The 22,357-nt window shown below is 47.2% G+C and overlaps 1 protein-coding gene across 4 annotated transcripts in view; it reads right to left on the minus strand.

Moving 5' to 3' along the window:
- Window positions 1-4,020: 4,020 nt before the first annotated feature.
- Window positions 4,021-22,357, minus strand: part of LOC143832194 (uncharacterized) — a 39,274-nt gene continuing 20,937 nt past the window's right edge. For 3 of the 4 annotated variants that reach the window (XM_077326196.1, XM_077326197.1, XM_077326195.1), the window contains 5 exons: window positions 11,431-11,547; window positions 10,241-10,384; window positions 8,177-8,227; window positions 4,746-4,931; window positions 4,021-4,602 (listed from right to left, as the gene is read on the minus strand). In XM_077326196.1, the coding sequence (XP_077182311.1) occupies window positions 4,555-4,602; window positions 4,746-4,931; window positions 8,177-8,227; window positions 10,241-10,384; window positions 11,431-11,547 (546 nt within the window). In that variant the 3' untranslated portion in view covers window positions 4,021-4,554. Of the gene's footprint in view, window positions 4,603-4,745; window positions 4,932-8,176; window positions 8,228-10,240; window positions 10,385-11,430; window positions 11,548-19,744; window positions 22,300-22,357 lie in introns of those variants that run through there. The other variant, XM_077326198.1, reaches the window with a different exon arrangement.

Genomic DNA, 22,357 nt, shown 5'->3' on the forward strand with positions numbered 1-22,357 from the left:
CTGCTGCTGCTGGCTGGCTGTGGGTCTGTGTGGCTGCTGTGGTAGAGTTTGGGGGTGTTACTGTAGTTGTTTGTTTGGTTTTGCTGTTAGGGCCTTGCAGGGCCAGTTTTTCTCAGTTGCCACCTTTGGGATTCATGCCCTGGGTGGTTGCTTGTTGTAGCTGGGGTTTTTTTTTGGGGGGGGGGTATTAGGTAGACTTTGGTGTTGTTACTATAGTTGTTGCTTGTTTGGTTTTGCTGTTAGAGCCTTGCAGGGCCAGTTTTTCTCAGTTGCCACCTTTGGGTAGTGCCCTGGGAGGCTGGCAGCTGGTTGGTTTTCTAGAAATTGTTTCCTGGAGGGATTGCTGGGTTTTTCTTGGGGTGCCCAATTAGGACTGACCCTTGAAATAGGCAGTAAAATTCATAGTTTTAGGAAAAATTATAAAGTGCTCATACTTTTTTAGAATAAATAGTTTATTAAGTAGCCAGATTAGGACTGCATTTATAAGATAAAAGGGAAGTGGGAACTAGGCTTAATAGAAGCTTAATAGTTTAAAACTTGAAACCAGTAGGGGCTGTGCCTTTTCTCCATTGAAGGCCAGCTTTCCTGGTAGAGACAGGACTTGATTTAGGGGTTCTTTTTAGCAGATCAGGTGGGAGCCTGCTGCGCAAATCTGCTGCAGCCTTCCTCCTAGCTAGCAACACTTAGGTAGCTAAGGGGTTGAAAAACGCTCACCCAATGTTAAAATTCAGAGTCAGGACCAGTGCCCTGCCTAATCTAAATTCCCCATCCCCCCATAAAAATTCTGCAATCAGGAGACAAAAAAACAGAGGGCCAGAGATCAAATCTTGGTCCCTCAGAGATGCCACCCATTTTGAAAACTTCTCTCAGTCCCAAGTGAGCCTTAGAACTCATCTTAAACCCATTTGTTCACAGAGAGTGCCCAGGAGGAGTTTGTTGTTGTGCGCACTGTGATTTGTCTTTTTCCTTCCAGGGCTGTTCTCCCAGAGCAGCTCTGTCAGGGCTCTCTCAGGATGTGGCCTGAGTAGAGCAGTTGAAGTTGTGGTTGAAGGCGGTGGCCTGTGGCAGGTAGGTTGTTTGATTCCCCACCAATGGTCACTGTGCCATGTGAACATCTGGGGGGGGGGGATTTGTCTTTTTCCTGCTAGGGCTGTTCTCCCATAGCAGCTCTGTCAGGGCTCTCTCAGGATGTGGCCTGAGTAGAGCAGTTGAAGTTGTGGTGGTTGAAGGCAGTGGCCTCAGCGGAGGAAAGGGAAATTAACCAGGAAATTGGCAATTAACCTGCTGAAATTGTTTTTTCCCCATCATTGAAGTCAATGCTGAATTTAGGCATCTTCTTTGGGAGCCCGTAGGATTGTACCCCTTGGGCCAATCTTCTTGAAACTTTCATGGGAGCTCAGGGGGTCCCATCCTAGGGGCTCCCAAAGAAGTCTATGGGAAATAAAGTTCAGAATAGAGAATCCGAATCTCCATTATATCCTACTAGGGGCAAAGCCCGTTGTCTCCAAGAATACAACAGGCGCTAGAGTTTGGCAGTGGGAAGAGGAAGGGGAGGAGTTGTCCAGTCTGTAAGGGCATGGGGTTGAATGTGTGTGTTGTGTGGGAGGTTGTGTTGGCATGGTGGCAAATGAGGGTATGGGTGTGGAGATATGGGTGTCAAGAACCTGTGGTGTGGAATGTTCGTTGAGTGTGGGAGAGGACTGGGAATTTTGGCATAGTGGCTACAGATGAGCTTTCCAGAGCCATGTCTTCAGATATGTGAAGGGAAAATCAGACTGGAGACACTTCTTAGGGGAAGATTACATGGCAACCAATTCCTCCCACTTCTGTGTCATTTCCCTTCTTGTGTGAATTAGGCCACATTCACCGAAATGCCCCTCTGCCCTAATACACATGGGATAGTCACAGTACACAGGTGTTCACCCTGTTCCTTCTGTCTCCCATGTTTTCACTGTTGGTAAAATATTATGTGCCCACATACTTCTTTCATGGTTGCTTCTTAGAAGAACGGATTTTTGTACCCTATTGCTTACTACCCAAAGGAGTCTCAAAGCGGTTTACAAACACCTTTTCCATTCGTCTCCCCACAATAGTCAACCTGTGAGGTATGTGGGGTTGTGAGAGATCTGAGAGAACTGGGAATAGGCCGCAGTGACCCAGCAGGCCTCAGGTGTCTCAAAGCATTTTCTAATCGTCTTCCCTTTCTCTCCCCATAGCAGACTCCCCATGAGGGAGGTGGGGTAGCGAGCCTCACAGGGAAGCTGGCAACCCTAAGAGGAAGACTCTCTGTGCACAGCAGTCTTGACCTTAGTAAGGTTTTTTATACTGTTTTTTTTTATTTGAGAGGCCAAGGTTATTTGCCAGGCCAATAAATCATTTCAGTTACTATGTGTCTCCAGACATTTACTTGTTCTCTATTTACAGTTTCAGGCTGTAAATATTTATTTAGATCTTCCTGCACTTTCCAGACTCACAGGACTGATGCTGGTCTGCCTGTCTGCGCCCCAGAATACAAACAGTTGCTGGTAAGGGCTGGCCACAACCCATAGGCCAGGAGGGACACTCCTGCACCACTCCCTACCAACTGCAGGCAAAAATGGCTGGACTCTGAGGCATTGTATGATTTTGAAGTCCCACCTCCAAACTTCCAGGAATATTTCCAACCCAGGGATAGCCAACCTACAGGTGTGGCCTGGAGAGCTCCTGGAATTACAGCTCACCTGCAGAGTATAAAGATCAGCTCCACAGGCAGAAAGGGCTACTTTGGACAGGGTTGTGGTAGAGAAGAAACATATAAGGCTTCCCACACAGGTTGTTGTTGAATTGAAAGACTTGAGGCCTACTGCGCAGGGTTGTTATGCAGATGAAACAGGAGACAAAAGAGCCAGTTTCCTTTGCAGAATAAAGCTGTGCAGTGGCCTCAAATCTGCAGAGAGTTGCAAAGAAGAAAGACATATGGCTTGGCTGTGTCTAACCTCTGGGCAGAGCAGTATTTTAAGTGAGAAGGGGCTTTTCTGTGGCCTCCCTGTCAGGCAACTGTTTGGCAGAAGGGGAAAGTCTCCCCACCCTCAAAAGGAAGGCCCTCAGTCTCCCCTGCGTTGCTCTTGGAAAGGCCTCCTTCCCTCAGTCAGGGCCTGTCAGAGGTTCCTTCACAGCAGGCCTGAAGGGGGGGAGGGGAGCACTCTGCAGCCTCCTGCCAGCTCTGTCAGGAATCTGAGGCAATTTACAGTTGGACATGACAGTTAGGACAGCCTTGGGGCAAAAAGGGCTGGCGCAGCCTGTGTTCTCATCCCCCTTGGCAACCCTACTGACCTCCTCTCCCTGCGGTGGTCAGGAGCAGACTGGCAGCCAGACTGGGCTGGGTGAATGGAATTTTGGTCTGTCCTGGTGAGGGGCCAATAGGAAGGCACTTCGCGCGCCTCCCCATTGGCTGCTTGGCCCTGGATGGACACTCGGAGGTCCCAAGGCTTGGGAAGCGGGGACGCGGGGCGGGAAAGGAGCAGGCCCTCGATGGACACTTGGAGGGGCCAATCAGGAGCCGCTTTGCGGCTCCTGATTGGGCCCTCTGAGTTTTTATCCTGGACAGGGCCCACCCTAACTCCTCCCCAGGTGGCCTTACCCTTTTATTTAACCGCAGGAGCAGTTAAAGATGGAGCAGCTAGGGGTACCCTTTTTGGAAGCCCCTAGGATTGGACCCCTTACACATGGTCTTCTTTCCCACTTTATTTTGACAAGAACTGTTTGAGATAAGTTAGGTAGAAAGGTAGTGAATGGCCCAAGGTCACCTACTGTATACCATAGCAGAGTGTTGATTTGACTCTAGGTTTTCCTATTCCTGGTCCGATACTGTGACTACTGGCTTCAGCAAAGGAACAAACACCCAACCCAAATTGTGTCCAGGAGGCTGGTAGATTAGCTGATACTATGAAGATGCTTGCAAAGTCAACATTCAATGTATGTCCCATGACAATATTTCTGTTACGCTTCCTGTTTACACTGGGATGTTTATTGCTTTATGTATGAATTTGGTCACAATCACAGTTCCTAATTTATTTATTTATCCAATTTATGTGCTACCTTTCCCTAAGGGATCAGGGTGGCTTACAACATTTGTAATAACAGGTTTAAAAATTTACTCTCTCAGTGTAAACAGAGAGAAAGTCTTTCTTTCCAGTGTGGAGGAGATCTGTTGTCCTTGAGTCACCCCACAGATTGTCCAGTACTCAAGTGCCGAAAATAGGCCTTTGCGCTCTTGTAGTATATTCAGTCTCTTAGATGCATTAATCTTGAAGTACAAGACGGTTGTTTGCTGGTGAGGTTAGCCATATCAAAAAACATGGGGAACTGTTTTTTGGAATTTAACTGGTGAATGTTGTTGAAACTGAGATGCTCCATTGACTATTTAGATGTTGTAAAGGTGAGTTCTTTTCTTATCCTCGAGTCTTGGCTCAGATCTGGATGATACATCTGCAGTGAATCTTTTGCACCTCTGTGATTGAGCCCATGGTCTATGGATTCAGTACCACCACAAGACCTTCCCTGTACTCAGGACTATCATTTCTTCTGACTTGAGATCTGGCTACACATCCAGTTCATCCCATCCTAGGAAGATAAAAATGAGCAACAGCTATTACTGGGCCCTAATTACAGCACTGACTGTTTCCATTTACCATTGCCAGCTCTAAAACTATTTTAGACTCCATTGTCATCTTCTGCTACGCATATGTACACAGAAATTTCTGTACCTGGACTCCTTCACCAGATATGGCTGAACAGGCTTGGATTTGCCATGGCCGGTCTCTATAGGTGTGCAGGTTCAGTCCTTCAGCAATGTCTGCTGCAAGAGATGCTGCTGCCAGATCCTGCTTGTTAGCAAATACCAGCAAAGGGACACCAGTGAGATTGTCTTCTTCCACTAATTCTGACAGTTCCTGGTAAACACACAAAATGTTCCTCAAAGTGGTTCCCAGTCCTAGATACAATGGCATGTATCCTACCACTCCACTAAGCAAAGTTAGAACTCTAGCTTAAGTAGTTCTTCCTTCAGTGACAGGGCCACGAAAGTTCTAAGATAGTTCCTTAAAATAGAAAACTTCCTGCAGTCTAAGATAAGATACATGCCAGTGACATTAGATAAAAGCAACATAAATTAAAACAGTCAAACAATCAAAATACACACAGGATGGTAAGAAAATCAACAGTAGCAAAATAGGCAGGCAGCAAATGACAAAAATGTTCATGTTATTAGTTCAAGATAGGTAGCCGTGTTTGTAGCAGTACAAAAGAACAAAAGTCCAATAGCATCTTAAAAATTAACAGTAGATACATAAAAACATCTGGCATTAACAAGATAAAAGAATCATTGATAACTAAAATATTATAAAAGATAAAAATATTCCAGCTATAAGAATCATTCTGGTTTTAAAACTCACAAGCATTATCTCAAGCAATTGAGACTATCTCTACCTAACAGTATATGGGGTAGTGTATAAGCTTGTGCGAGTAAATATCTGATATCTGAAGAAGTGAGCAGTGTTTCACAAAAGCTCATACACTGTCATGTTATTAATGAACCACGCTCTATGCAGAGCTGCCTTTGAAGATATTTTGGAAGCTTCAGGTGGTCCAGAAGGAGGCTGCTAGATGGCTGACTGGGGTCCATTCCGCACAGCCAAAGTGTAGCAAAAGTGTTGCCATTGTGTAACACTATGTGTTTCTTGTTATTCATGATGTCATACACAATCGGCAACACTCCTGCAACACTCCCACAAAAATCGCTTTGTTGTAGCGCTTTTCGGGGAACCCACAAAAGTGGATTCCCCCTAAAAAAAACGCTAGACTCTTGAACATCCGGAAAAGACATGTGCGTTTACAATGTAGCGGTAGAAAGAATGTCCCTCCCTAATCTCTCACACTTGCGCTTCCAGTGTCGCGATCGCCATTTCCCCCCCCCTTAAACCAGCAAAAGCAACGAATAAGCGTTGCTTCATTGGCTGAACACTCCACAAGCAAGTGTCTGTAAAGTTTCCAAGCACAATACAGCCCACCCCCCCACCCCCCTTCGACACTGCCCATAATTTCAGCCAGGAATATTGGGGGGGGGGGGGAGGATTTTTTTTTCTTTAAGAGTGTGCAAACGATTAAGCGCCAGCTCCTACGCCAGCGGAAAAGGTCTCTCTGATACATAGAAGTAACGAATATGCGTTGCTACCGGTGTTTTTGAGTTTTTAAAAAAGAGTTCTTAAAGGTAAACACGAACACAACAGTTAATTGGCTGTTCTGGTTGATTGATGGCCAGGGGCGAGAGGAAGCACGGAAAAATATCGCCTCCTCTGTTGCGATTTCAGCGAGACTGGAAACTTCTGTGTTAGGAGAACAGAGCTAGTGGGAGAGCCTTTTTTTCGATAGAAAGGGCTGTGTGCGTTACCGCTTTTGCCTGCAGCACTTTTCAATAGCGCTCAGACTTAGCGACATTGCCCTTTGTGCGGAATTGCCCTGGGTCACCTCTAGTCTACTAATATAACATCTATACTTCAGCATCTGCACTGGCTTATAATCGGCTTCTGGTGTCAATTTAAAATGCTGGCTTGGTTGCCTCATAGACTGACAGGATGGAAGGAAAAAGTGTGATGGATAGGGCCACTTGCAGCCAAGCATTTCTCAGCCCCCACTTTGTGGGAGCTGTTGGGTGGAAAGTGGGGGGGGGGGAGAGGAGGCTGGAAGAAATTTAGGCATCATATTAAAGGCTTCGCTAGAGTTCCAGCATTAACAAAGAACCTCTATTATTGCTAGGTTTCAACGAAGCTCATAAAACAAACCCTTTAAATGCCTTAGCTGTACCGGAACATAAAAACTGATGAAGGGAGAAGAACTTCTAGTAAGATGGCTACCAGAAACTAAAGCAACTTAAATAATTTTCCATTGTGTTCAGATCTCGTTGAACTCTGTCTCTACCTTCTGGAGTATTTGCCAGTCCTCCCAATTTGGTGTTATCTGCAAACTTGATGAGTAGTCCTTCCATCCCCTCATCTAGATCATTAATAAATATGTTAAAAAGTACTGGGCCGAGCACCGAGCCCTGAGGTACCCCGCTACTCACTTCCCTCCAGTCTGATGTAACACTATTGACAACAACTCTTTGAGTGCGGTTCTCTAACCCAGCGGTTCCCAACCTTCATCTGGTCGGGGACCGCCTCCGGGGGTGGGGGAGAGCCAGCGGCCCGGCTGCCGCAGTTGCTCAAAAACGCGCACGCACGGAACTGCCGCGCATGCGCGTTTTGGCCACCAGGGGGCGCAAGCGTGCACGCATGGCAGTTTCGCGCGTGCGCGTTAGCGTTGCTGCCGCACCAGCTGCTGCGCCGGCTGCCGTGCCGGCCTCTTCCCCCCCTCTCGCAGGGGGGGGGAGGCAGGCGCGGCTGCTGGCGGCCCGGTACGATGGCCTTTGCAGCCCGGTACCGGGCCGCAAACCGGGGGTTGGGGACCCCTGCTCTAACCAATTCCCTATCCACCTAAGTATCTGAAAATCCAGATTTCAGTCCTTCAACTTATCCATCAGAACATCATGGGGAAAAGCTTTACTAAAATCTAAGTAAATGACATCAACTGAATTTCCACGATCCAGCAAACCTGTTACTTGGTCAAAAAAGGAAACCAGGTTGGTCTGACAGGACCTGTTGGAGACAAATCCATGCTGACTTCCTTGGATCACCAAATTGTCCTCCAGATGTTTGCAGATCGCTCCCTTTAATATCTGCTCCATTATCATCCCCACAACAGAGGGTAATCTCTCCTTACAAATTCAAATAACACTTTGAAGAGGGTAAACAGCTGCTGCACCAAGTGAAGTTGATGAAAGGAATTCCTTGCCATGAATGCTGCTTGGGCATTCATACTCAGGGCAAGATCTACAAAACCTCATAGTTTCTCAACAAGAGCAGAGTAAATGAAGTGGATTAAAGCAACAACCATAAACTTTGAAAATTTAGTTCCACTATTAGATTGTATAACTCTCGGTAACATTTTTACAAATCCGTATTTTCAGTATACAACCCTGGTTGTACAGTTTTCTACAGTCTAATTGGTGTGTGTGTGTGTGTGTGTGTGTGTGTGGAATCTGCACTAGATCCTGCTGTTGGATGGAGTTATAAGACTGGATGAAGCAGCCTGCCTATCCTACCTGCCCAGTCTCCTCAAAGCGTTTCTGGTCAGCGCTGTCAATAACATAGATCTGAAATCAGAAAAAAAAGAGAGTCACCTAACTGCCTACCATAACTCTTATTGGTCCTAGGTCCTTTTTATCAATTCCTATTCATAAACAGCTATTACTGTTGGAAGTTAAACCTTCTTATATGGACTCACTTAAGATCAGCGGTCGGCAAGCTTCTGCTTGCCGTGGACCGCTGCCGAATAGAGGGTGGAGAGGGTGGCCCGGGGGCCCGCGCACGGGCGGCAGCCCCAGCGCAAACGTGCATGCGCAGACTGCCGTGCATGCGTGTTTGCGCCCGGCAGTGGCGCAAACGCGCGTGCGCGGCAGTCTGCGCACGTGCGTTTGCGCCGCCGCCATGCCGGCGGCTTCCCCTCCCGGCCCCTCTGGGCCGCAAGAAAATCGGCCGCTAAAGCGGCTGATTAGCTTGCGGCTTGGCAAGCTTCTCTTCCCTCCCCTCCCGAAGTGAGAAGATTGCCGGGCTGCGAGCTAATCGGCCGCTTTGGCGGCCAATTTGCTTGCGGCCTGGCGAGCTTCTCGCTTCTGGGGGGAGGGAAGAAGGAGCCGCTGTCCGGCGCCAAGGCCTTCGCGGCCCGGCACCGGGCCACGGCCTGCGGGTTGGGGACCACTGCTTAAGATGACACCAGGACATTATCTTTCACCTGAAAGAGGATCCAAGTAGAATACAAGCAAGAATAAAATAATACAATTAAGTAACTGATGCTTCACTGTCCTATAATGGTGTCTCAAAATTTGGTTGGAAGCATTGAGAAGAGAAGAAGTATTCATGAAGCCTTTAGCTTAGCACAGTCTGTGCCAACTGCAGCTTGGAAAATTCCTGGAAATTTGATGGTAGTATCAGGAGAGACAGAATTTGGCCAGGAAATTCAGCAGGGATGTGGTACCATAGAGTCCACCCTTTGAAGCTGGCATTTCTTCAAAATGAACTAATCTCTGTAGTTTGGAGGCCAGCGCTAATTCTGAGATAATTTAGGGCCCCATCTCCCAGTTTGTAATCCTGCAGCTTCTTTGTTCCCAGTCATCCTCAGAAATAATTTTCTAGGATCTAAATGGATAATTAAACAACTGTTCACATGTAATCTGGGCATTTGAACACTCGGACAAATTATGCATGACAAGCAATTGTGCATAATATTTTTTTGCTGGCTGCTATCAGATTCAGGAGGGAACAAAGAGAAGGTGCCAGAGAATAGTGAGCTGCTTGCACACAAACACCCCACACCCCACTTCTTCATTACAATACGTATGGTGTTAAATCCAGGAACAGGATATTAAATCCAGGGTGTTAATTTCAGGAACAGACACTGGAATCATTGCAGCTTTTATTGGTGAAGACACATGATACAAGTAGTGCCAAGGCTTCATTGAGAAATCCCACAACAACCCCCCCCCCCCCCAATATATGCAGTAACAGAACAATAGATCACCCACAGCTGTGGTTAATTGGACACACAAAAGTTTAAACCAATTGGATCCCTGGAGGATCCTGCTGCAAGTCGACCAAGCAGACTGCAGCTAGACTGTTTGAATCCACTGGTTTCTGCGAGGAAGCCAGCTAGCCATAATCCAATTAGAGACTGCGAATCTTGATCCTACCTCAAACCTCAAGGTCAGTCCTCAGCAAACACAACATAGGGAGCTGGCATACAATATGTAATTGGGCTCTAAAGTTCCTTTAAAGATTAATTTAAAAATTAAACTCAGCCTTTCCCACTCCCTGTCCTAATGGCTAAGCTATACATCTTTCACAACTAAAACTAAAAGCCACTGCATTATAGAAGAGGAGACTGATGGGCTGGGCATATAATGGCTAAGGTATTACTGCTGGTGTATCCTTAGAAGACTGTCTTGGCTCTACATTTTTGAAGGCAAAGTAGTAGTGACAGCTGCAGCAAGGGTGTTGGTTAGGATCCTGCTTGCAAATCAGTTTCTTTAAGTCTCTATGTAATTAGCTGCCCAACTGCTGAATGTCCCATCCCAACCCTCAGCCCTTATGTTCTCTGCTGTGGTGCTTGCCTGTGTAGGGGTAATGGTGTCCACCTCTTCTGTTGCCAGACACTTCAGCAAAGTGGTCTTGCCAGCATTGTCCAGGCCAAGCAGAAGAATCCGCAAGTCTTGCTCTTCAGAACCTTTCAGCTTTTGGATGACTGACAGAAGCCCCTGAGATATGAAAAGTGGATGGGGTTCCTTATTCATGAGGCCAAAAGAAATAAGTGGCAGGAAAAAAATCTTCTGTGGAAGCACAAAGGGGTGGTTCAGTGTTTGCTGCAGGGATGGGGGCCATACAAGTGGGGCCAAGCTTGACCTTTAGAACCTTCTTCTGACTTGTCATTTGGTTCCTCAAGACTTCAGAATTGACCCTGTGTTCTAGCAAAACATATACAATTTTAGCTTTTCTTTTGTGACTATGTTGTTCTGATCTTAGTATCTTTCCCTATTCTTCTCGCATAGGAGCAATTCTACCAGCCTGCTCCAGTAGCTCCAAGGGATTCCTTCTGTTGCTTATGATTGTCTATTACAGTTTACTCTGTGGGGACCTGGATGGCTCCAGCAAGCCTGATCCCTTCAAATCTTGGAAGCTAAGTGGGGCCAACACTGGCTAGTATTTGGGTGGTAGTTCCTCTAAGGAACACTAGGGGTCATGACACTAGGGGTCAGGAAATGGCAAACCACCTCCAAATGATTCTTGCCTGGCTGTCAGACAATCCTCAGATCTCCTGGCTGCACTATACACACCATACAATAAATAAATACAGATTACCCTTTAATGCTGATGGGTCTTCTCTCTGAAACCAGAGGAATTACTTCTGGAGAGCAGGCTGGCACCAAGCACCAGTAGCTAAGTAGCCACACTGTAAACGAGGTTCTTTGCTATCCCAAGCTATTTGCTGTAGGGTCAGAAGAATCTCCTCACCTTCTGTACTTCACCCATGATCAGGCCCTCTACATCCTCTGTTGATCCAGACACGGAAGCTGCCTGCACTCGCAGCTGGGTCCCTGTTATGTGACTGACATGTCTGGCTCCCGCAAAGGGAGGAAGAGGATTATGACTCCAAGATTAACTTGTGTTTCTCTATTTACCTAGGGTACTTAGTAATACCCTGTGTAAATCTCCGCTGCCAGCTGTCAGCACAGCTCGACCAGACCTGCCTGCTGAATCTATAGGATAAGATGGCATGTTGACCCAGCCAGTATTAAACACCTACCTGGGAACTACAGATTTTGTTTGTACAGCTAATAGTCATTGAGGATTTGAATCTTTTCCCCTGGACAGTTTGCGTGAAGATAATTTTCCAGAAGACTTGACTGGCTGGCCATGTTCCCTGCAAAATGGGGAAAGGATAGGAGGGCCTGCTTTAGAACAAAACAATCAGGTGGAATCTAAAGCTGAATCTACACTGGGCTTTTTATCCTGGTGACCCTGAATTTTAAAAAGTCATTTACACGTTATTCGATTTCCATTTTGATATTTAAATTTTCCCTCTGCAACATCTATGATTGATCTGAGGTGACAGTACCTTTCCCCTACAGTATCCTACATTTGAGAAAACCGCTCTGAAATCCCCAGTGTAGATGTCAGCGTTTTGCTGGATTAACTTCCTCCTTCGCGCCTCCAACACTGACATAGCAAAGCAGTCTGTCGCTGATTGGTCAGGGCGTCAGTTCAAAGACTACCTGGTTCCCAGTTGCCATTCTCTAGCAAAATGTATTTCCCCTCTCACTTCTAAAGTGACTGTGCTCCAAGCCCACACTTCTATGTGCCAAGGTTTGCCTTTCGGATTGTCTCCTCCCCACACTCGTTCTCCTTCCCTTGCTTGCTCAGGAAAAGAAAAATAAACAAGCAGCCTCGTGCTCCCCCCCCCCCCCCCGGCTTGCTTTGGCTGTTAGGAGATGCGCGGCCTGGTGCGGCCCTGCAGAGGCAGGGAGCCGTGGCCCGGTGGTTGGGGACCACCGCTAAAGGAGACAAAATAAAGTAATTTGTGTGTGTGTGTGTGTTATAGCAGAATTTGTTTTGGAACTCCAACCTGGGGAAAGGCTACAATAAACAGAAATGTACAGCTGGAGTAATATCGGAAGCACAAAACACAAAACTATACTGATGGTTGTCCCAGAGCTAAGGAGCGCACAAACATACCGATTGCCACTGGCTACCTGGCATGCTTTCTTTGCTTGAGGAGGAACTTTAAAGAAAAGCATGGCAGAAGGGAGGGGGGGACTAGTTGCATTCAGGTGCAGAATACTGGCATAAGGTTTATCAATTGTGTGGGAATCTTTAACCGCTCCTGCGGAGTGGATAAAATAATCGGTTAAGGCTTCCGGCGGCGGGCCCTGTCCATGATGAGGAAGGGAGCCGATAGGCCCCTTCCCTCGGACTGACAATTGGGAGGCGCTTTGCGCCTCCTGATCCGCACCCCATTGACTGCGCTCGCTGCCACCTCGCCGCCGCCGTTACTGCCCGTACCCGAACCCAGCCACGTCGCCGCCTGCCTCTCGCTCCAGCTGCACCACTGGCCACGGCCGTCGCCCTGCCACCGCCTGCCGCCGCGCCTCCCTTTGCTGCCCCTACACAAAGCCGCCCGCTGCCGGGAGCGCCCGCTGCCCCCACCTGCCACACCAAGTTGCGCCCACGTCCCCGCTCACCCATGCCGCGCCTTCAAAACACTCCACGCCTCGCCCCCAGCCGCCCAGGACCAGCCACCACAGACCCGTCGTGCTGCTGTTACAACCACCCCACCCACCCGCCGCCCAACCTCGCCTGCCCGCACCGGAGGCCCTCCGCGATGCTCGCACGGTGCCTCCTGCCCTCTGAACCCGCAGCCTGCCTCCCCGAGTTCCAAGCTCCTGCCTGCCCTTGCCGAGACAGGTAGGCTGCGGCCCGGCCACTCCCCGCCACCTCACAGCCCGCCTGCACCCCGAGTCCTGCCCGCTGCGCCCCAGAAATCCACCGCCCCGCTAGCGCCCGCTGTCTGAAGCTCACAGCAGGCTCTATTTCTAGTCCTACCATAAGTTGTAAATTTTTCAAAAAACAGATTTGTCTGTGTTCTCAGAGCGTTGTCATGGAAAGTATGCTCAGTGCTTAATTCCTAAAAGGAAAGTTGCCAGAGTTCAGGCTTGCCATCTGCCTTGGAAGAAAGGATGACTCTTCAATCTTAAGTTTGTAAGGATGAAGAAAATGTTCTCTGTCCATGCTCAGATATACTAGAGTTCAGCTGATATATATCAGCTCATTCAAGTGAACACAAAAGAATAGGTTTATTGTATACCTGCAGAACCACTATCTAGGCCAAGCCACAATTGAAGCAACTAGGAATAGAACCCCACATCATTCCACCATCAAAGTAGGGTTGCCAACCTTCGGGTTGCAGCTGGAGATCTGGAATTACAAGTGATCTACAGATCCAAGCACTCTTGGAAATAATGGCTGCTTTGGATGTTAGATGCTATGACATTATGTCCCATTGAAGTCCCTCTCCTCCCCAAAGCCCTCCCTCATCAGGCTCAACCCCCAAACTCCCAAGGTATTTTCCAGCATAGAGCTGGCAACCCTACATCCAAGGGTAACCAATTTTAAACACTTATACCATTGTCTTAGATAACACCTCTAACTAACTGCAGTGCAGATGAATACTGGGTGGGTTACATTCGCTAGGACTGTATTTGACATTCTGCTCTCTCTGACCAGTTGGTTACCATAGGCACATGCTGTTCCTCAGCTGCTTTACAAACAGCCCTCCTCTCAGCAGGAAAATCTTTGGAAACCAAACATAATCCGCACACACAAAGCATAAACTGGTGCCTGGAGGCACTTTTTCACAAGATGGAAGTGCTACTGATAAACATAAAGACCAAATCCACACAATGAATTTGCCCTCGGTCAGCCTCTCATTGCTCGCGGGTTTTAGTGCTGCTTCCATATGATGTCAGCAGCAACCTGGAGCTCTCTAGTGGGTGGTGCAAGTTTTCTCCATGATGAGGGAAATTGCAAAATCCCGATTTCTCTCTTCTTGTCGCACTGCAAATCAGGTCACAAACAGGGGCAAGCCTTTCTGGAGGGAGAAACAGTCTCAGTAGCATTTTGCCCACTCTCAGACCCTCCCTCCCCTCTCCATTTCCTGATCAAAATTTAAAAAATAATAATGCTGTGGTCTGTGTAGCTATGGGACCGCAAACCGACGTGCCCTCAGTACAAATAAAATGTACTTTTCAGTGTGCACAATAATATTGGGATCGGGAAGCTAAAACATATTCCTGTTTGTGTTTTCTGGTGGTGGGATATGAACGGTGGAAGGGAGTGCATGTGATGCAGTAGCCCTCTCCCTGTTAGCTCAGTGTCCATGCTCTTTGTTTTAAATCTTTATCGTTAACACACAATCATCGAGATCCAGTTACCATGGCCAGCCTATCAGAAATCTACCCAAACATAAAGACAGACCAGTTTTTTTCCCCTATAGCAACTTGAAAGTGTATTATTTTTTTTTTTTTAAATATTAATTTTGGGACACGGGGGGGGGGGGAGGAAGTTCCCAAAACAACTGCTGTGAAGGGATTGGTGGCTTTCGTTGATTGACAACTCAAGGAGCTGGGAGAACACTTCAGATTGTCCATGTTTCCTGCTTCTCTGCTACCTTGTCGGGAGGCAAAAAGCCAAAATGAGACAGCAGGATAACATGGGAGGGGTCTCCCATCAGGAAGTGTGCAAATGTGTGGTTTACTATCATGCATTTGCAAACAAGAGGCAGTGTGTATTTTATGCCTCCATGTGGAATTAGTCAAAGTCTGACCCAGGATTTAAGGTGTCCCTTGTTTTAGATTGGGTTTCAGGGAACTGGTCTGTAGTTGGAACGGAAGCTCTTGAGACTAGACATGTTGTTGGGTAAGTGGGATATAAATTCTATAAAAAATAAATAGTTCTCAAACAATATCACAATTATGTTTATATAACTTAAGGCCAATGCTATTATTGCTCTAAGGACCAATCATAAAATGGAGTCTTTCTGCCTTAAACCTTTGTGCACATCCATTTCAACAGATGCATGAAGTGTGCCCGTTAGCAAAGATATATGCATAGGCATAGAGATAAAATTGTAAACAGTGCTGTGGGATGTGAAAAAAGCCAAAAGTTCTGTGTCATGTTCTTACATAAAGCTCAGACACTTACAAGGTAAGCTTTGCAGCAGTGGTAAACAGACTGAGCTTTACAATCATAGAATCATAGAATCATAGAGTTGGAAGGGGCCATACAGGGCATCTAGTCCAACCCCCTGCTCAACGCAGGATCAGCCCAAAGCATCCTAAAGCATCCAAGAAAAGTGTGCTTCCAACCTTTGCTTGAAGACTGCTAGTGAGGGGGAGCTCACCACCTCCTTAGGCAGTCTATTCCACTGCTGAACTACTCTGACTGTGAATTTTTTTTCCTGATATCTAACCTATATCGTTGTACTTGTAGTTTAAACCCATTACTGCGTGTCCTTTCCTCGGCAGCCAATGGGAACAGCATCCTGCCCTCCTCCAAATGACAACCTTTCAAATACTTAAAGAGGGCTATCATGTCCTCTCTCAACCTCCTTTTCTCCAGGCTGAACATTCCCAAGTCCGTCAACCTATCTTCATAGGGCTTGGTCCCTTGGCCCCAGATAATCCTCGTTGCTCTCCTCTGTACCCTTTCAATTTTATCTACGTCCTTCTTGAAGTGAGGCCTCCAGAACTGTACACAGTACTCCAGGTGTGATCTGACCAGTGCCGTATACAATGGACTATGACATCTTGTGATTTCGATGTGATGCCCCTGTTGATACAGCCCAAAATGGCATTTGCCTTTCTTACCGCTGCATCACACTGCCTGCTCATGTTTAGTTTACAATCCACAAGTACCCCAAGGTCTCGTTCACACACAGTGTTACCTAGAAGCGTATCCCCCATCCAGTAGGCATGCTTTTCATTTTTCTGACCCAGATGCAGAACTTTACACTTATCTTTATTGAATTGCATCTTGTTCTCATTTGCCCATTTTTCCATTGTGTTCAGATCTCGTTGAACTCTGTCTCTATCTTCTGGAGTATTTGCCAGTCCTCCCAATTTGGTGTCTTCTGCAAACTTGATGAGTAGTCCCTCCACCCCCTCATCTAGATCATTAATAAATATGTTAAAAAGGACCGAGCCCCGAGGTACCCCGCTACTCACCTCCCTCCAGTCTGATGAAACACAATGAAGTGGCCTAGGCTGTACCTCTTCCAACTATCTTCTGATCCCATTGTTTACAGACTCTACTCCTCTATGAATGTGTGTGTGTGTGTGTGTGTGTATAGGCAGCCGAGACCACACTTCATGCACTGATCCATGAAAGTTCATGCTACAATGATTGGTAAATCTTTAAATTGCCACAACTTCCTTTTCTGTTTTTGCTGCAACACATTCATACAATGACTCTCCAGGAATGTGTAAAAGCCCTTTCTGCTTTTGCTCCTCAGGCTTATGTGCTTGTAAATGCCAGTTTGTTCGACTCAAGATCCCACAAGAGATTTTTCTCTATTTATACCAATGCCTGGCAACCAGGAAGGAACTGAAATAGGCGTTACAGGAAGAGTTGCACTCCTTTTAGTTTTGTCAGAACAGCACAGGTCTTAGTCTGGTCACGAAGCTTTCATTGCTGTCTAACTAAAGATGGTTTATTCAGTTCAATAGGCATTAGGAAGAGCACCTATTTCATGCAGCCTCAAGGACAGAGTGACACATGATTCTAAACTAATACTTTATAATTGTTTTGTTGTCCAGCAGACTTATGGCCTCCCCATAAGGTTTTTGAGGCAAGAGATGAAGTAAGGTGATTTGCCATTGCCTGGCTCTGCAGAGCAACCCTGGATCTCTTGGTGATCTTCCATTAAATAGTAATCAGGGTCAACCTTGGTCTAATGAGATCAGGTTATCCTGGGCTATCACACAGATACTTTGGATGTGAGATAAAATTTATTTAATAAATTGATATACCGCCATTCCCTAAGGCTCAGGATGGTTTACATGGAACTGGGGGGGGGGAGGACAAATCTTTTCCCTCTTAATAAAACAGTAAGGGGTGTTGGGGTGGGCTCAGTCCGTGAAGAGGAAGGACAACAATTGGTCCCATGGCCCTGGACTGACAAGCGGAGAGGCCAATCGGAAGGCGCGAAGCCCCTTCCGATTGGCCCCTCACCAGGACAGACCAAAATTCCATCCAGCCAGGGGCAATCTGGAGAAATGGCTGCCAGTCTGCTCCTGACCACCAAAGGGAGAGGAGGTCAGTAGGGCTGCCAAGGGGGGTGAGAACAGAGGCTTGGACAGGCTGTGCCAGCCCTTTTCGCCCCAAGGCTGTCCTATCTGCCATGTCCAACTGCAAATTGCCTCAGAACCCTGACAGAGCTGGCAGGAGGTCCCCCCCCCCCTTTCAGGCCTGCTGTGAAGGAACCTCTGACAGGCCCTGGCTGAGGGGAGGGAGGCCTTTCCAAGAGCAACGCAGGGGAGCCTGAGGGCCTTCCTTTTGAGGGGGGGGGACTTTCCCCTTCTGCCAAACAGTTGGCTGACAGGGAGGCCACAGAAAAGCCCCTTCTCACTTAAAATACTGCTCTGGCCGGGTGTTAGAAGCAGCCAAGCTATGTGTCTTTCTTCTTTGCAACTCTCTGCAGGTTTGAAGTCACTGCACAGCGTTATTCTGCAGCTGAAACTGGTTTTTCTGTCTCCTGTTTCATCTGCACAACAACCCTGTGCAGTAGGCCTCAACATTCAACCCCATGCCCTTACAGACTGGACAACTCCTCCCCTTCCTCTTCCCACTGCCAAGCTCTAGCTCCCGTTGTATTCTTGGACACAACGGGCTTTGCCCCTAGTAACATGATAAATTGAACAATAGTGAAACAGTAATAACAGGAGAACAGTAACATAATAGAACAAACATGGTGACAAAATCCAATTTTAACTGTAACATACTGATGGCCCCGTAGGATGGACATGTTGTTGCTGGTTTTCATGGGAGGGGGCTCAGGACCAATGGGAAGTGACTGAATTCAGGTCAACCTCAAACAAAAGCCTGGCAGAATAGCTCCCTTTTGCAGGCCCTGCAGAACTGTTTAAGTTCTGCTAGGGCTCTGATCCCTTCTGGGAGCTATTTCCACCAGGTTGGGGCCAGGATGGAGAAAGCTCTGGCCCTGGATGAGGTCAAGCAAGCTTCCCTGAGGGCAGGGACCACTAGGCAGTTGGTAGTAGCAGAGCATAAGGCTCTCTGATGGGTGTAGGCAGATCCTCTCTGCCCAGACAGCACTTCCTGCCCAGACAGCAGATGGCTTAAAGGTGATTACCAGAATCTTAAGCCTGATCTAGAATTCGACTGGAAGCCAGTGCAGTTGTTGAAGGATGGGCCCTCCATGGTGTTGCTGTGAGGATCCTGGCCGCAGGATCCTGGCTGCCTTCCTTCCTTCTCCCTTGCTTCCTCTATCTCTCTATCTCTTCCCCCCAACTCCCCCTCCCAATTTGCCTCCCCTCACGAATCCCCCCCTTCACATACACCCCTGTCCCCTCCAAGTCCACCTACCTCCCTGCCTGCCTTCCTTCTTCCCTTCCTGACTTCCTCTACTTCTCCATCTACTTCCTGCCTATCTCTTTCTCCCTCTCACTTGCTCTCTTTCCCACTTCCTCTCTAACATACTTCCTGCCTTCCTTCCTCTATTCCTTCTATTTAACCCTTCACCCACCCCTTTCCCTCCTTTCTCAATCCCATCCCTCCTTCCCTCCTTCCCTTTCTCAATCCCATCCCTCCTTCCCTCTGATGTGGGGAGAGGAATGGGAAGGCGACTGTAAGCCGCTTTGAGCCTCCTTCGGGTAGGGAAAAGCGGCATATAAGAACCAACTTTCTTCTTCTGCTTCTTCAACCTTCCTTTCCTCCCTTATTCTTCCCTATGCTCTCGCTCATGGGTAGTCAACCTGTGGTCCTCCAGATGCCCATGGACTAACGTTCCCATTAGCCCCTGCCAGCATTTGGCGCCCAAAGTGGCCGGTCGCTCCCAACGCAGCCAGTGCCGCACCGCGGGGAAGGGGAGAAAGGAGGCACGTGTGTTGGAGCGCAGGCAGTGTGTGTGCCCGCTGGTGAGCTGACGCCCGCCCCTCCCCCCTCCTGCAGCGCAGCACTGGCTGTGTCGGGAGCAACCGGCCAGTTTGGGTGCCAAAGCACCCAACCCTAGTATGAATGTGGGTGTGGTTCTTCAAAGCTAATCTAGCTAGCCATTTTTCTCCTACACTACAAAGAAATGGTTTGGATAACACCCTGAACGTCTGGTGAACGGATGGCTGTTTCCCTCTCCTTTAGAAATCCTGCAGAAGAATATTTAATGCTGGGGGATCAGAATATACTATTTTCATGCTTTCCAGGTAGTTTGAGGGAAGCATTAAAATATCAATTACTTTTTGAAAAGAAATAGCAGTGATGTACAGAGTTTTATAAAATTCTGTTTATTTGCAGGTAGATCTGCAAGTAACACACAGAAGTAACTACACAGGATTAAAATGTAGAAGTAACTACACAGGATTAAAGTCAGCACAACATCAATACAAAACAAAAAGGCAGTTATCTGGGTGATACATTTCTGCCAGCCAATCTCAGTGATTTAAAATTTTTATCTTTCTCAGAGGAAAGAGATTTGTATATTAAAATACTTATACCCCAACTTTGTTCTTGGTTTAAGAAAATGAAAAAATTACAAGTCAAAATCAACTAAAATTAAAAATCCCAGATCTCTCTCTTCCCCTTTAAAAGATGCCTGCTGTTCTTTCCCCATCAAACCCCTGGTAAATCAGCAAGCCTCTCAGCACTTTCTAAAGACTTCCAGTTAACAGGCTTCCTGTACTTCTTCAGAGAGCCCATTCCAAGGATTAGGAGACACCATGGAAAAGGCCTGGGCTCTGATCAATACCAGGAAGGCTCCTCTGAGAGGCCTTTAGGTCCTGCCCTTTCAACTTCTTTTTCATAACCTGTGTCATAAAATTACCAGTTCCAAGCTGAGGAATTCCTGAAGATTTGGCGGTGGAGCCTGGGAGGACAGAGTTTGGGGAGGAGAGGAAATCATCAGGTTTGTAATTCCAAAGAGCCTACTAGCTACAGTTGCCATTTTTTTCAGAGGAACTAGAACAGAATCATAGAATCATAGAGTTGGAAGGGACCTCATGAGTCATCTAGTCCAACCCCCTGCACTGTGCAGGACACTCACATCCCAATCGCTCATCTACTGTAACCTGCCACCCCTTTGCCTTCATAGAATCAGCCTCTCCGTCAGATGGCTATCCAGCCTCTGTTTAAAAATTTCCATAGCTGGAGGACCCACCACCTCCCGAGGAAGCCTGTTCCACTGAGAAACCGCTCTAACTGTCTGGAACTTCTTCCTGATGTTTAGATGGAATTTCTTTTGAATTACTTTCATCCCATTGGTTCTGGTCTGTCTCTCCGGGGCAAGAGAGAACAACTCTGCTCCATACTCTATATGGTACCCTTTTAAATACTTGAAGATGGTTATCAGATCCCCTTTCAGTCGTCTCCTCTCTAGGCTAAACAGACTAAGCTTCCCCAACCTTTCTTCATACGTGTTGGTCTCCAAACCCCTCACCATCTTTGTTGCCCTCCTCTGTACATGTTCCAGTTTGTCTACATCTCTCTTCAACTGGGGTGCCCAAAACTCAACACAGTACTCCAAGTGAGGCCAAACCAGAGCAGAGTAAAGCGGTACCATCACCTCCCGTGATCTGGACACGAGACTCCGTTTGATACAGCCCAAAATCCCATTTGCCTTTTTAGCCACTGAATCACACTGCTGACTCATGTTCAATGTATGGTCTACTAAGACTCCTAGATCCTTTTCGCACATGCTACTGCCAAGACAAGTCTCCACCATCTTATATTGGTGTATTATTATTATTATTATTATTATTATTATTATTATTCCATTTATTTCCCGCCACTCCCTACAGGCACGTGGTGGGTAACAATAGTCTTTAAATGCCCCATTAAAACCCCCGTTAAAAGACTATAAAAATACCCAACATGGCGGAAATTACCACTCTCCCCTACCCGAACAAGGGCATTGGGGGATGGTGGGTAATGATGACTACTTCAAACCCTCCAGGGGGGGAAATGTTCTTCCTCGTCAATCTCAGCCTCAACCATGGACCTGGCGGAAGAGCTCCGTTTTCAGGCCCTGTGGAACGCTGACAGCTCCCGCAGGGCCCACAGCTTACTCAGGAGCTCATTCCACCCGGTAGGGGCCAGGACAGAGAAGGCCCTGGCCCTAGTTGAGGCTAGGCACGCTTCTCTGGGGCTGGGAACGATCAGTAGGTTTTCTCCCGCAGAGCATAGAGCCCTGTGGGGCACATAGGGCTACAGGCGGTCCCTCAGGTATTTGATTTTTCCTACCTAAATGCAGAACTTTACATTTGTCCCTATTGAACTTCATTTTATTCAGTTTAGCCCACTTCTCGAGCCTATCAAGATCATCCTGTATTCTGTTGCTGTCTTCAGTTGTGTTTGCTACCCCTCCCAGTTTAGTATCGTCTACAAATTGAACTGATCAATTGTAATTCTGGGAGAACTCCAGACCCCACCTGCAACTCTGCCTGCCAGTATGTTCAGGAAGGGGACAGCATCTGACACTCTGGGGAACTCATAGGCTGAATAAACAAGCAGCAGCACTCACTATCTAGTTTAGTATGTATAATTTGTTCTCACTGAAAAATTTGGGTTTTCACAAAACATTGCTTTCATTACTTTACATAGATTGCCAAATCAGAAAAAGGAGGAATGACAGGCAGATGGACAGGTGCTAGAAGCTATTGAAAGGGCAAAGAAGCTATACCCTTAATTTTTTTGGTTTCTGAACATTTTGCATGGATCACTCATGCATTTTCAAGGTTTCTGGTATAATAACAAAGCCGAGACTCTCAGTTTCCAGGTTCCTGTTAAAATGCTGCATAAGAATAAGGTCAGCACCTGACCAGAGTCATCGGCTAGTCCCCTGATGATAGGCCTTCCACATGCACACTGTGCCATCCAGTGAGACAGATACATACTGCAAGGAAACAGAGAAGTAATAAGTCAGGGGCCAAGAATGATGGCATATGGCTTTC

This window comes from Paroedura picta, chromosome 3, assembly GCF_049243985.1.
Source record: "Paroedura picta isolate Pp20150507F chromosome 3, Ppicta_v3.0, whole genome shotgun sequence".
NCBI lineage: Eukaryota > Metazoa > Chordata > Lepidosauria > Squamata > Gekkonidae > Paroedura > Paroedura picta.